At 40.6% G+C, this 14,861-nt stretch overlaps 1 protein-coding gene across 1 annotated transcript in view; it reads right to left on the reverse strand.

Annotated features, from left to right (window-relative positions):
* The window catches only part of RIMS2 (regulating synaptic membrane exocytosis 2), a 417,536-nt gene that overhangs the window by 383,576 nt on the left and 19,099 nt on the right, over nucleotides 1-14,861 (reverse strand). Inside the window, exon 7 of the mRNA XM_025192862.1 lies at nucleotides 5,921-5,968. Within this exon, the coding sequence (XP_025048647.1) occupies nucleotides 5,921-5,968 (48 nt within the window). The remainder of the gene's footprint in view (nucleotides 1-5,920; nucleotides 5,969-14,861) is intronic.

Raw genomic sequence — 14,861 nt, forward strand, 5'->3', positions numbered from 1 at the left:
TAACATATTTGCTCTGGAGTAGTTTCAATTTATTCCGGAAGAAAAATGGATCAGACGCACAACACAAAGAATTTGTTTCAGAGTTTCTGCCAGAAAATAGTAAATATTGTTCTCTGGTTGAAATCACCTCTGCAGAAATCAGAAATACAGTTGTTGTGCATCTGCTACCACTGTCAATTTGATTCCAGGGTTATTCAATGCAAAGTGGCTTTCAGTCACTTGGGACATTTATAGACATTACATTTTTCTAGGTTTAATTTGGACTACAGCCATCATTATATACACATGGATGTCTGTAGTCCGAATTAAAATTGGCTCCAGTCCAAATTAATTAAACCTTATTGAATGAGGATTAAAATTAATGCAGACTAGGGCAGTCCAAACTAGGCAATTTAAACCGTATTAATTAACAAGTATATATGGCAGGTATTTAGGGTTTGCTGCTGCTCGTGTCCACTACCAGGTGTAGCAAATGAGCAGTTTTGTGGCCCTGAAGTGCAGAAATGCACAAAACCTCCCTGATGGTCAATGATCATCTATCAACCCTTAATTTGAATTGGAATTTGATTTGAACCGTGTGATATGAATCAGTTAACACAGTTTAGAAAACAGTGAGCCCATCTACAAATGGTCCTTGTGACAAGGCACAGTAATGATACCTACTGCAGACAACCAGCTTTAGGGAGCTAGCCATGAGCAGAGATCCAGGTATTCTGTTTACTGCTGAAAATGGAGAAAAACCCACAGATTTTCTCCTTTAATGGGGAAAAACATAGATTTTCTCTTTTAAAAGAGAAAATTGCAGAGTTTCCCATTTAAAGGAGAAAAATGCAGGAAACCATGGATGTTTCTCTTTGTAGTCTGGCTGCCTTCCAGCCTGCAATGGGCTGGGGGGAGCAGGAGGAGGGCAATCAGCACCACCTCATCATGGCAGCACAGCACTCCCTCCAGTGCTGGGTTCCATCTGCTGGGCTGCAGAGGCAGCTCCTGCTTGGAGCTGGTCTGGCTCAGCTGCAGCCCCACACCCCACTGTGGGCGCAGAAATCTTGGGGAGGCACATGTCCCCCCACTGCACTGTTTGTCCCCCCACACATTCCCCACACACCCACTCCCTTCCTCACACTGGGGAGGGCTGGGGGTAGGGGCCTGCAGGTCAGGAGTGAGGGGCACTGGCAGGACCAGGGGGCTGTTGTTCAGAAGTGAGGGGCACCAGCAGAGCTGGAGGGCTGGGGATCAGGAGTGAGGGGCACTGACAGGGCTAGGAAGCTATGGGTTGGGAGTGAAATGCACCAGCAGGGCCTGGGAGGCTGTGGGTCCTGGATGAGGGGCACTGGTAGGGTTGAAGGGGGCTGTGGCTTGGGAGTGAGGGGAAACAGCATAGGCAGGGGCAGGGTACTGGTGTATCAGGGCTGCTCAGCACCACAAAGCAGCAACGGGGGACAGCTGCAGTGGGACCCACATCCTGGTGAGTGGAGGCAGCAGAGGTAGCTCTGATTTTCCATGATAAAAACCCGAAATCAAATACTAAAATGTATAGGTATTTAGAGTTTATTTTATTATAGTGATTGAAGCAGTGGTAGGCTTCCAAATTGTTTTAAAAGTGTAAATATACCAACAAAACATTGTTTTTGTATGCCAATAAAATGTACCAATTAATAAATTGATCAATATTTATCAAGTGATAAATATATCAATAAAGCATTGTGTTCAAGTGATACCTATATAGAGAGAGGTGTTTCAGTTTAACAACAGGAAAATGCGGATTTTAGGTTTTTTAATCAGAGAATTTGCAGTAGTGGTGTTATCAGAGAATCTGTAATTTTTAAACAGAGAAAACCAGGATCCCTGGTCATAAGACTGTACCTTACAATGTAGTAAATTTATTGCAGAGTAAAATTTGAGGTACATTATTCTGGAATAAATGTGTCTTTTGTTTGAAACACATAATGTCTTACAACTAAAATAATGCTTTCATTTCTGTTTTAGGTCATTCTCAAGCAAATGGTGACTCAAAAGGATATTTAGTTTGTTTGATTTTTAAAAAAAGAAATAAAATAATCAAAATCTTATTCAGATTAAGTTTCTATATATACTGATGTCACTTCACTGGTGTAGCCAGGATGAGTTTTGGCTACTCTTAAACATTAACCTATGAAGTGATACCTACCGAGTGGGTGTATCTACATGAGACGTTTACTGTGGAATTGACTAATTAGGTCTGCAGTAAATGTCTCACGTGTACACTTGCAGGGCAATTAAGCAGGAGTAAACTAATTAACTCAGCAAATACATGTACTATCCTGCTTCAGGGTTAGTTACTAATTAAATAGTAAATGCAACTAGTAAATACTAATTAACTCAGTAAATACAAGTACTATCCTGCTCCAGCATTTTTTTTATTCCACAGCAGCACATGTGTACAGGGTGCTTCAGTGTGGGGGCTGCCTGCCAGCTAGCCCCATGCTGAAGCACCCTCGTACCCCGTCCAGCCTCTGTGCAGCACATTGAGCTGGATCAGAGCAGCTGCAGGCTGGCAAACTGACCCCCCCAGGTTCCCTGCCAGCTGGGACTGTTCTGCCAGGGTTCAGTGTGCTGCACAACTGCTTACACATGTAAACATGGTGCCTGGGAAGCAATAAACACTAGTGTGATAAGTGCCAGACTATACTGCTTCGACTTAATTGCACATGTAGACACGCCCAGTCTAGTACAAACTTAATTAATACTGTTTGGCTGTTTTCTGGGCCCCTGGGAACAATATGGGAGGAGGCTGTTAAGTAACAAAGGATAGACCCATCACTCAAGGTTGAGCAAGCATATTGGGATGCTGAAACAGAAAGTTCAACTTCATGGGGTAAGCTGCATAAACTATATTTCCTTTCTATATATACAGTAGAATGGTAGGAATTAAAACTGTTGTGAGCACAGATGTTACAAGATTTACTTGGAGATAGACATGTGCTTTGTAACAGTGCAGACATGAAATTTGTCTTCTGGAAATTTACTCACACAAAAAGCCATTAAGATTAATGCCCATCTTGTGCACATTTGATTTTACTCAGGCATAACTGCTAGGAAATTATGGAATTATTGAGGCTGCTTATAAGTATGACATAAGTAAAATGCCTTCTTAAACAGGTTCATATAGGCACCGTGTAGCATTTTATACTTGGTTAAATCTGTTGACATATGTCAACCAAAACATAAGTGATACTAGACAATGTGAGCTCAAGAAAAACAGGAGTTCAAAGACAATTCTGGCTGCCAGCCTAAATGAATATGAGGAATATTTAAGACTATATAATATTCCAGGAAAGCACTGCCATGCTGTATAACTTATACATAACTTATATTCCTCATAAGTTAGAATCCTGTTCACCTGAACTGGGCTGATCTTCACCTGAACCATGAAATTATGAATAGGTCAGAGTTCAGGATAATTTTGTACTTTTCCAAGAACTGTACAACCAGCTGAAATCAAGGAAGAAAGTACAAAGCAAAGGCAACCATGAAACTGATTGTATTTATTGCAATAAAAAATAAATACAACAAAAAATCTGGTTGTTTTGAACTTAATAATGTTCAAAGATAAATGTCTGAAGACTCAGAAGATAGCAAGGGAAGGAACAGTGAGGCAACTTGATGGAGTAATCAGGGACACCACCCCCCCCCCCCCCCCACCCCGTTGTTCAGGTTCAAACTGCACTTTTGGTATAAGCAAGATATAAGCAAAGTAAGAAGTAAGACTGTGCGCTGCCTCTTCAAACTGATCAAGCAAACAGAGATTAAAATAAGATGTGGCTGATGTCCGCAGACAATCTAAACTGCAGCCTGAACTTGAGTGTAGAAAAAATAGAGCTAGCTTTAAACAAGCAAGCTCAGATATCAGACAGTCTATCTCTGGCAGCATGGAACTCTGAGCAAGCTAATATAACCTGCTTCTTAGATTATATTATTAGCCCTTGGTGTTGTGGCCTGATTGCTCCTAGTACAGGAACTAGCTCATTCACAATACCATGGGTACCTCTACACTACCCCATTTTTTACAGTATATATGTACCTTTAGATTAATTCGTGCAATGCCACCTATCTTCTCAACTCAATATGGGCATAATAGGAGGCCTGAGTTTTGCTTCACGCTACTCAGGATGTAGTCAACACTACAAGGTAGCATTCCCTAGGAATGGTGACAAGCTTCCTCTGGTTCTTTGACTAGAATTACTCTCTACAAAAACTGTGCAGAAGGTTCCATAAAGGCTTCATGGACATTGTGGGGATACCATAATTAATAATCAGTATGGGAGGCTCTTCTGGACTTTTGTCATTAGCCATATACTCTGCATTCTACGTTATAATCATTTTATTCTCTTAATAATTACTAACATGATCATTTAATCAAATAAAATTATGTTTTTTAAATGAAAAATACCTTGTTAACAGCATTAGTAAGCTTTCTATCGTGTTTGTTGTAAGCAATTTCAATAAAGTTGTAGAGATACCATGTGTCACTTATTACAATACTGCATTAAAAACACAGCATTTAGGCTGACTTGCTTTTGCATTTGAACACTGAATTGTCAGATTATTTCATACTTTTGAAAATATATCAGATTAAAACATAAATGAGCTACCTAAATGATAAATATGACAGTGGCCAGTACTGCCTTGTATGACCTCCTAACAATTTGTGTTTGAGTCTGTATTTTTTCTTTAATTTTAATTATCACTATCAGAAAAAAGTATTCTCAGGTAGTCACATAATAAAAGATATGCACTGAAGTTCTTAGTAGATACCCAGTACATGTAGGTAGCATATAGAAAGAATAATTATTTTTAATATTATCATCAAGGTTTTTAGTCTTTTAATCTCAATTTATCCTGTCCATTTTTATTCCCAATTTATACCACTTTACAGAAATATTATCCAAACAGTAGACTTTACTTAATGAACCTTAGTCCCAAATAAACCCATCTTCCGTTGTCTCATATTTATTTCCTTCCAAATTAATATTTTCAGTTTTTCATTTCTACATGATAATTAAATATCTTTAGTGTCAACATTTAGGACTGTTCATTTCTTTGATCAGTGATTGAGGAAAATAATCAAAATTCACACAACGCTTACATAAAAGATTAACATTACTGTAAAAATATTTGGTAATAAAGCAGGTAATAATCTACACACACAAAACTGAAAAACATGCAGCAAAGCAAAGTAAGCATTGTAACATATAAGTACAACCTACATATGCATTAATCTACAGTACCTTAAGGGTTTCCTAATGAAAAAAGGCAAACAACTTGTACCCAAATAGATCTGTCAAGTTAAATAAATTCAGTGGCAGACAAAAATCATTTTTGAAGTTCAGCAAGCTTTGGCTAACTCAACATACTTTTCAATGTGAGCACTGGGTATAAAATATACAAATTTGTTTCTTTAGACAAGGTACAAATGTATTTGCCAATCTTCTACTCAAGGTGCTACTATTACTTGGAAAATGCAAAAAAAGGACACGTTAAATAATGATAATGAATGATTTAAAGAGACAGCAACCTTAGTAAAATGAGATCAGGCATCAACAGTACAAGATTATTTACTACTCATACAATATACATATATATGCATGTATGGAGTTACATGATGATTATTACTACTAAAACCTGCATGAATTTAATGATATATCAAGTAAATAGTAAAACAAAGTTGTCTCTTTAAATTTTAATTTAATACTTTGAATCCCCATGCAAAACTTTACAAGCTGCTCACACAATGATATGAAACTTGTTAATATGGTTTGAAGCAACACAATAAATGGGAAAACAGACTAAAATATAACGTTTTCCTACTATGCATTTTCCAAAACAAACAAAAGAAAGAAAAACACAACTTTAGTTTCTATCAGGCAGACGAAGCCTTTACCTGAACCCTAGGAACAAAAGGCGTTGTTCTTCTACTAAGGCTTTGGCTCTGGTAAGCAAAATTAAAGAAAAAGCAATAAAACAAAACCAAAAAGGACAACACGCTGGAAACTAAAAGACCAAAAGTAAAAACAAAGACACACAACTATTACTTTAAACACAACTTTACACCAATTACATTTATCTAAAACAAACTCATAATGCAGTGTATAAATTAAATCTGCAAATATGTTACTAACATGTATCCAAACTCTAGGAGTGAAACTGCACCCTCATGAAGTCAATGGGAGTGTTACCTCTGATTTCAAAAGAGCAAGGATTTCATCCTTTATGTCTCTGGATTACGTTTTCAACAGATTAAGATATAATATTAACAAAAGCAATGTCAATACAAAGTGATTTAAAACTACATTAGAAAATATTATTTCGGACTCAATGTCTCTCAGAAATATTATAAGTGTATATTCACGGGCTGGAAACTAAGACAGTTCATACATTTCCAACTTCATTTCATTGTGCAACAGGGAAAAGCAATACTAGATTTCCTCTTTGCAGCATTAATAATCACATACCTCAAACCCTGTAACAACCCTTAATACAAAGCTGGAGTTGTTTCATATTAGCAGAGCAGGGAAGGAAGGTGCAATGAATATATTTAATTCTCTAGCGACCAGAACAGGAATGACATATGGTATATACAAAAAAACCTCTGTGTGGAATGGGGCTTTCAGAATTTAATGATCCTTAGGAGTCACACTATACACAATTTGGTAACTTGGTCACCCTTATTCATGCTAAGGAGTACCTTTCCCTGAAGGTACTCTTATGGCTGTCAATGAGACTGTCCACAAAGATCAGATTGTGGGCTATTCCAGAAAGATTTAAGTGCCATTTCAGATCTGACTTAACCAGCCAGGATCGTTACTCTTACTCAAAAGTGAGGGAAATAAGAAGCTACTTGCACACAAGAAGACTTAAGCAGCTCCATAAAATAGGATGAAGTAATTTAGGATTAGATCCAAACTGATAAACTAGGTGCTTATATGGGATTTAGATGAAATTTAGATACCAAAATCACCAGGGATTCTGAATATTTTTGCTTCATCAACTTCAAAAACCCTTAGGTGCCTAAATTCATTTGGCATGTATACTCTGGCCTTAAACAAGTTGCTAGGGGTACATCTACATGTGCAATTAATGCAAAGCAATAAACTCCAGTGCTTATCAGAGTTTATTGCTCCTAGGCACATTGCTTGAATGTGCGCCCAGGATCGCAGCATGTTGAGCTAGGTCAGATCAGGCCCAGTTGGCAAGGGGCCATGAGGATAAGCCTGCCACCCCAGGGCTGTTTCTGCCCAGCTCAACATGCAAAGGGGCTGGCTGGGGCTGGCAGGCAGGAAGCCCCTGCACTGAAGCACCCTTGTGCCCCCACCAGCTGGGTCAACATTAAAAAATTTTGCAGCAGGGTAGTACTTGTATTTGCAAGCACTACCCTGCTGTGGAGTTTATTAGTTTACAGAGACCTAATAGGGCTTCATATGTAGATGCTGAGACATTTACTGCACAGTTAACTGGGCATCTCCACAGTAAATGTCTTGTGTAGATGTGTTTTAGGAAACCAAATGTAAGTCCAGAAGCATCCCAGTCTGAGCACCTAGGTTTCTTAACTCTCACTTCTTCAGTGACGAGAAATAGAGTAGTAGAGCTAACTTCTACCTAAGTCCTCAAAGAGGCCTGATCCATTACATTTCCTCCAAGAATACTTAAAACATAGTGACAAAATTAAATTTCATACAAAACTGAACACCCATAATTTCTTTAATTAAAAAAATGTGGTGATGAGAGTAATCACCACAGAGGAAGAGAGAAAAAGTGGTACCAATACCCGTTCAATACCCGCTGTTAGGGTTATTCTGTTATTAATCCAATGACAGTCTCAGGCATTAGTAACAAAGGGACCAGAATGCAAAACTTTCCCCACAGAGGAGGGCCCATATCACTAGGCTATAAAGTAATACTCAACATTGCATGCTCTCCTGTTCCCATGACTGGTGCATTCTTGGCTTTGCAGTAGCCAAGCTACAGCATGAGCAGTGGAGTGTGCCTCCACCCAGACAATCCTGTATCCTGACATTTAGAGCCCTCTCTTGGAAAGTAGGAGATTGAGTCAGAATCTCTGAGGACTGGGGACAGCCTAGGGCAGGGGTGGGCAAAACGTGGCCTGTAGGTTGGATGCGACCTGCCAAGCCATTCTATTTGGCCCGCGGGGCCCCTAAAATCATTTAGAAAATTAATATTAACCTGCCCTGGGCTGCCTGTCATGCAGTCCTCGATGGCTTGCCAAAACTCAGTAAGCAGCCCTCCACCCAAAATAACTGCATGCCCCTGACCTAGGGCCTAGATCATGGGTGGGCAAATATGGCCTGCAAGCCAGATTGGGCTCTCAGAGGACTCCATTTCCCAGCAGCCCCAACCCATGTCACCATCGCCTTTTTCCATGGAAACCCCAGGACTGGCAGCGCCACAACAGCACGGGGCCAAGGTTTCCATGGAGACCAGCCCTAGCTGCACTGGCAAGGCGCACAGCTGGACAGGAAGCTGCTCTGTGGCCAGGGCTGGGATCTTGCAGTGGTGACAGCATGGTCTGGAGCCAGGGCACAAATGTGATCCACTGCCCACAAGCCCCAGGTAGGTTGCAGCTCTGCCCCGGCTCCAAACCATGCTGTCACCACTGCAAGATCCCAGCCCTGGCCCCAGAGCAGCTCCCTGCCCAGGTCCGGGCCATGCCAGCACTACTGGGGCCGGTCTCCATGGAAACCCTGGCCCCATTCTGTCACAGTGCTGCCACTCCTGGGGTCTCTATGGAAACTGGCCTAGCAACAGGGTCAGGGGGTTCTGGGAAATGGAGTCCAGGTGCCCACTGGATCTGCCATTTTGACCACCCCAGCCTAGACCTCAAGTCTTCTATTTCCTAGGTAAGTGCTCTGATCCTAATTAAGTACTGTGCTCTGATCCTAATTAATTACTGTGCACAAGGCGGGCACCATGACCATGATCCTGTCTACCTTCAGAGGACTAGATGTCCTGGATCCATACTGAATAGAAGTGCCTAATGTGCAAACCCTAAGCTTTGAAGAGTGTTCAAGAGTTCAGATACCTCCATGCTTTGTGTTTCCTACTAGCTAGCTCTAGGCTTTTCTCTTCTCAGAGCCTAACATTCCCTATTCACTATCCAGGGATCCAAGGTGACTAACCCTATCTATCTGAACCACCTTCCTGAAAAAGGAGGTCTACTTTTTAAGTGTGCTGATGCCAGAAGCAGGTCATTAGTCTTACACCTTGAGAAAAGGGAGCAAAAGAAAAGCTATGACTCCTCACAATTTGTTCTTTGGTCCTCTCCTGCACCAATGCAATTGCATATCACTGCTCATCTTGGGCAGAATGTGAAATTACTATGTTGCCCAACAAAAGTAAGCTTGTCAGAATATGGCCCATTCTACTAAAGTAAGAAACAGGACTTAATTCTGTCAATGACACCTGTGTACTGCAATGACATAAAAAACAACAAATTTATTATAGGTCTGGTGAGGTATAACAAGCAATGTTTGCCTCCTGAGCAATCAGTGGCAGCGGCCATGGCAGCAGTGCTGATCAGGCAGACACCAGCAGCAGTCACCAGTTTTGTACCCCTCCAAATCAGTGCACAGGGCTCGCCCACCCCTAATTATACTGCCATAGGTCTATGTTGCAAAACAGGCACAATCCTACAACTGAGAGATTGAATAGCTCCTACAATGTGCTTAGCACCCTTTACTCTCACTCACTGCAGTGGGTTCTGAGGGCAACGAGTGCATCGCGTGCTTACAGCCTTGCACATTTGAGTCCTAGGGCAACAATGGCATTTCTGCTTTGATTCTTCAGAAAGCAGGTAATTAATTTTGAAATTACCTTTTACCATTAGAAAACAATTTCACACACAGAGACAACTTTAGTTCAAATTGCATTAGTTTAAAAAATATACAAAACTTGAACCAGCTTCTTTTTCCTTCCTCTACTGAATTCAACAAATGCTGAAAGTAGTTGGTTTCATATGATCTAACTTCTTCCCCAACCCTCAACTCCCTCCCCCCACACACAAAGTATATGTGGATCAGCATGTCTACTGCAACTAACAATCTTCCAATATGCCAAAAAGTATGAGAATTAATGTCTTAACTATAATGTTTTAAAAGCAAAATATACACAGTAGGTATAATGAGGCACAAAGGGTTCTGTACAGGCAAAAAATTCCTGTGTAAAATTGTACAGGCAACTAACCCCTTAAGATATATGACAGATCACTCTTCCCTGCAGGGTTTCTATTTCCTGAAAAAGCAAGTTATTGTGATTTTATATCTCTAATCATTTTAAATTCTTAAGGTCATCTTTTCAGTCTCAAATGCTAACCACTGCAGTACTGTCTCCAAGCTATTCTTTTCATGCAGCACTGAAGAAATAGCCAGAATGCAGTAATGAAGCAAACAGCAGCAATGCTCAAAGAATACTGCCTTTTCTGCAATTAAAGAAAGGCAAATAAGTAAGTGAAAAGTAAAAAACAAGGTACCAAGAGAAGCAAATAATAATAAAAACAGTAGTAGCAACAAAAGTTTCTCTTACAAAGAGAAGTACCCAAAATATATATATATATAAATATATATATATATATATATTCATATATATATTATATGAATATATATATTCATATATATATAAATATATAATGTAACCTGTGCAAAACACAGACAGCATATTATTCAAATGAGTTAATAAATTATAACATCCACAATTCTGTGCAAGTACACAGAATTAATTTAAATGAAATATGCATTTAAAAACAGTAGTTTTTAAACAGAAAATATTTATAAGTTCTTTGGTTACACAGGGTAATCTCCTAGTAACACTTTCAGCCTCTTGGTGGAAAAGCAAGACCAGCAATATGTTCCTAACTGCTGAAGCTGGAGCTACACTGCAGCCTCAGGGGAAACAAACTGTCTTCTGTTGCAGAATAAAAATGGAGACTAACTGATATGAAAGGAAAATGACTGAGGAGAGGAATATACAGAGAAGGACAGCCCAAAATACTAACGTGGCAGCACTACACTCAATCTGGCTAAAAAAAGTCTTTAATTGCAACCTTTGAGATCTGAGATACAGTACAGTAGACACTAGAAGCACATTGTTCATCTTTCAGAAATACACTCCCAAGTTTTTCTTACATTTGTTTGGGAATCAGTTCTAAATGTAAAACTTGAATGCATGAATTTAGGATCAGAACTCCAAAGACATGAATGTAATGGGCCATAATTTCAAAGGCGGCATGTTTTCATTAACTTCAATAGGCATGTTCGCTGCTTGGTCTTTTTGAATGCATCTACACATGTACATTTACTGTGCAGTAACCAAAGTTGATGTGAACTATGGATGTGTATCTAAATATTACAACTTATGCTGACTGAACATAATTTTGATATCTATATCATGCATGTGTCAATTTGATGCCCAATTAGTTACTGCATAGTAATGCACGTGTAGACACGTTACTGTGCAGTAACCCAGGGGCTTCCCTGATGGGTCTGCCCAGCCACTAGGGGGGCAGCCTAGCCCCAGGGCTCCTGGCTGGCCACCTCTCCTGGCTTCAACTTGTGACTAAAGTTAGTTCCAAGTCCTGGCAGCTGGCTTCAATTTGGGACTACAGTCCCAAGTGCTGGCAGTGGCAGTGGCCAGGGCAGCAGTCCGTTTAAGAGTGTAAGTCACTTTAAGAGTGTAAACTGGGAATTTAGGTATCAACATTTATGCACCTAATCCTAAACCCTTTGAACACACCTGTTTTGGTTTGGTTTTAGAGTGGCTCTGAAAGTCACTCTAGTTCAAGTACCCTAAACATCTCGTGGAGGAGCCAGGTCAAGCCCACAAGGCGAGGGGGCTCCGTTCCCAACCCTCCCCCTCAGCTCTGGCCATTCAAACCAGCCGGAAGCTCCCTCTCTCTCCTTCTCCCTCCCTCCCCCTGACAGCCTGTGGGGTATGGCAGGACTGAGCTGGTGGTCAGCCCAGCTCAGCCCCTACTGGCTGATTGCATGATAAATTAACCCTAGAAGAAACACAAGTTCCCTAAGGTGCTCTGCTTTTCAGTGACTTAATGTAATACCTGATTTAACCAATTCTTCACACAACCAGCCATTTTAAAAGAACTCTGCAGCCATGCATGTGTGTTATGACATGGCTGTAGACTGCTTTCAGGGGCCCAATCATTCAAAAATATCATTTCTGTCTGCGCCCTGAGAGGGACGGGTTAAGGTATATTGGGATGCTAGAGGGTAGCAAGGAGGCTTCTATCAGAGAATTCTACCAGAGACCACTTCTGCCTCATTGGATGAGGTAGAAGTTTCCACCAGATCCACCATTTTTGGTGAAGTAGAAACTATTTGAATGCTTGTACACTTAACCTTTCTACCACTGGAACTATGACAGCATTATACACTAACACCTAGCAATTTTCCTGAATCCTTTCCCCCCAGGCCCAACATTCTCTTTCCTATCCAGCCACCTTGCCAAACTCACTCCTGACAGCTCTAGGAAATTAGTCTTTCCTTCCCTTTCTCTCTTTGGCTCCCTGTGGAATCAGATGATAATTCCAGCACACTAAACTGCCACAAAAACACTGATAAAAAATTGAAGGAAACGTAATTTTGAAAAGACTTTGAAGTCATTTTCATTTTTAAGCTTCCACCTTCTTACGGGTACATTTTTAAGTTGAAAAATTTTACCTAGCTCTATGGCTGAGTACAAGAGCTGCCTGGCATATGCTGCACCTTTCTTTACCTATGTAGTCTTTTGGCATGACAGTAGACTTCTCCCTGCAAAAGACACAGACTAGCACAATCCATACCCCATCACAGTTACTGATGTAACTACAGGGCCTCATTGCAAGTCCTGTAAGCCTTGAGGCAGCTGTACAGGACATAGATTGTGCCAGTGCCTGCTGCCAGGGAATACTGCAGCACCAAAATGCTATATGGATAGGCTTACTATGGTTATATCCCTTTGAATAAAAGGATATTGAGGATTAAATATATTTTCAAGCAGAAAATTACCCAGTGAAATTTGAAAGGATATTATATTTTACACTAACAAGCTTTTATCCTTAGCCATCTGTCTATTACTGACAGACAAGAGATACCTAACTTTTTAAGTGTGTACCTATTACTGTGAAGAGCCTAACTTAAGACAGTTGGGTCTCATTTATTGGGCAACTTCAGCTTTCATTTCAGTCAATGCCTGGCATTCTGCAAAATGGCTGATTATGGGTGGATACTGTGAAATAATTTCTGGTTGGACAAAGAAAAAGTTAACTTATAGATGAAAACAAAAAGAAAGGGAAAAAGCATTTGTGTGACTTAGAGGATTTGTTTGTCTCAAAGAATGAAGGAAGCTCTGATTACAGAAGGGATTCAAAGGAAAATATGCATGAGTAAAACTTGGGAAATATCTACAAGGCATAATTTGGTGCTGTATTGCACATTTAGAGCTATCTTATGGACAGGAAGGAGTATATCCACATTAATATAGCACTCTGCCTAAGCTAATATGGTCTGCTTCTCAGTGTGAAATTTAATACCCCTCTCAGAAGAAAAAATTAGGTTGGTGAATGTGGCATTAATACAGCTTCTTTGGACTGAGTTAACTAGTTTAAAGCGAGTTCAGGTATCAGGAAGGATATTGAATGTACATGCCTTTGTGAGATTTGTGTTTCCTTTACAGAAATCCTTAATTCTGATTAAATTAGAACATAATGCCAGACTCCCTGATATTAGCCTTAATTATTGCGAAGTGTGATCTTATCATTCTGGAGATTCATAGATTCATAGATGTTAGGGTCGGAAGGGACCTCAATAGATCATCGAGTCCGACCCCCTGCATAGGCAGGAAAGAGTACTGGGTTCAGATGACCCCAGCTAGATGCTTATCTAACCTCCTCTTGAAGACCCCCAGGGTAGGGGAGAGCACCACCTCCCTTGGGAGCCCGTTCCAGACCTTGGCCACTCTAACTGTGAAGAAGTTCTTCCTAAAGTCCAATATAAATCTGCTCTCTGCTAGCTTGTGGCCATTATTCAACAGTATTTCTCCCTTCTTAAACATCTCACTTTGAGTCCCTGCAAATTCCATAGTTAAGTATAGCTGAGGGTGTTTCTGGAATTCAGAAAGCCAGGAAATCAGTCTTGGCTTGCCCCTGTCTTAAAAACAGCAGTTATGCACATAACATTTTTCTTTTCTCCATATAACTGGCTAAGGACTAGATCCAATAAAAGATAAAGGCACCTAGGGTGCCCGTACACATGTGGGCAGGCTTGATCAACTAAGTTTGCTGGAGCGTGCTAATTAGCATACTCCAGCTAGCCTCTACATCTCATGTATCATGCTTTGAAATGTCATTCAACTAAAGCTCGTTCGTGAGCACCTCCGCCGCCATTTTGAAGCATGAGGACACTGATACACGAGATGTTGAGGGCACTTTAGCTAGAGTGACTTTCAGATCCACTCTAATTAAAGTGCCCTCTCACCCTGTCTACCCCCAGAGCACATGTAAAAACACCCCTAAAGTCCATGGGCATGCTCAGTGCTTATCTCCTACTGAATTCCACTCAGGATCTAAGAACAAGGGAACTCTGCCTAAATACCCTGAGGGGCCTGACTCAACAAAAATCTTCTAAACATACTTACCACTTCAGCTGGACCACTGTTGAGCCTCTCCTGCTCTCTCTCACTCAGTCTGTGGCCAAGCCCACAAATAAGCCAAACCTTGGAGCAGTTCTGAACATGGACTCCTGTACCATTCTCAGGGTTTCTGACTGCATGCTCACCAGAAATGTGTGGACAAGGTTATATTTCTTGATGGCACTCCTAGG

Source organism: Alligator sinensis, unplaced genomic scaffold (genome assembly GCF_000455745.1).
Source record: "Alligator sinensis unplaced genomic scaffold, ASM45574v1 scaffold911_1, whole genome shotgun sequence".
Lineage (NCBI taxonomy): Eukaryota > Metazoa > Chordata > Crocodylia > Alligatoridae > Alligator > Alligator sinensis.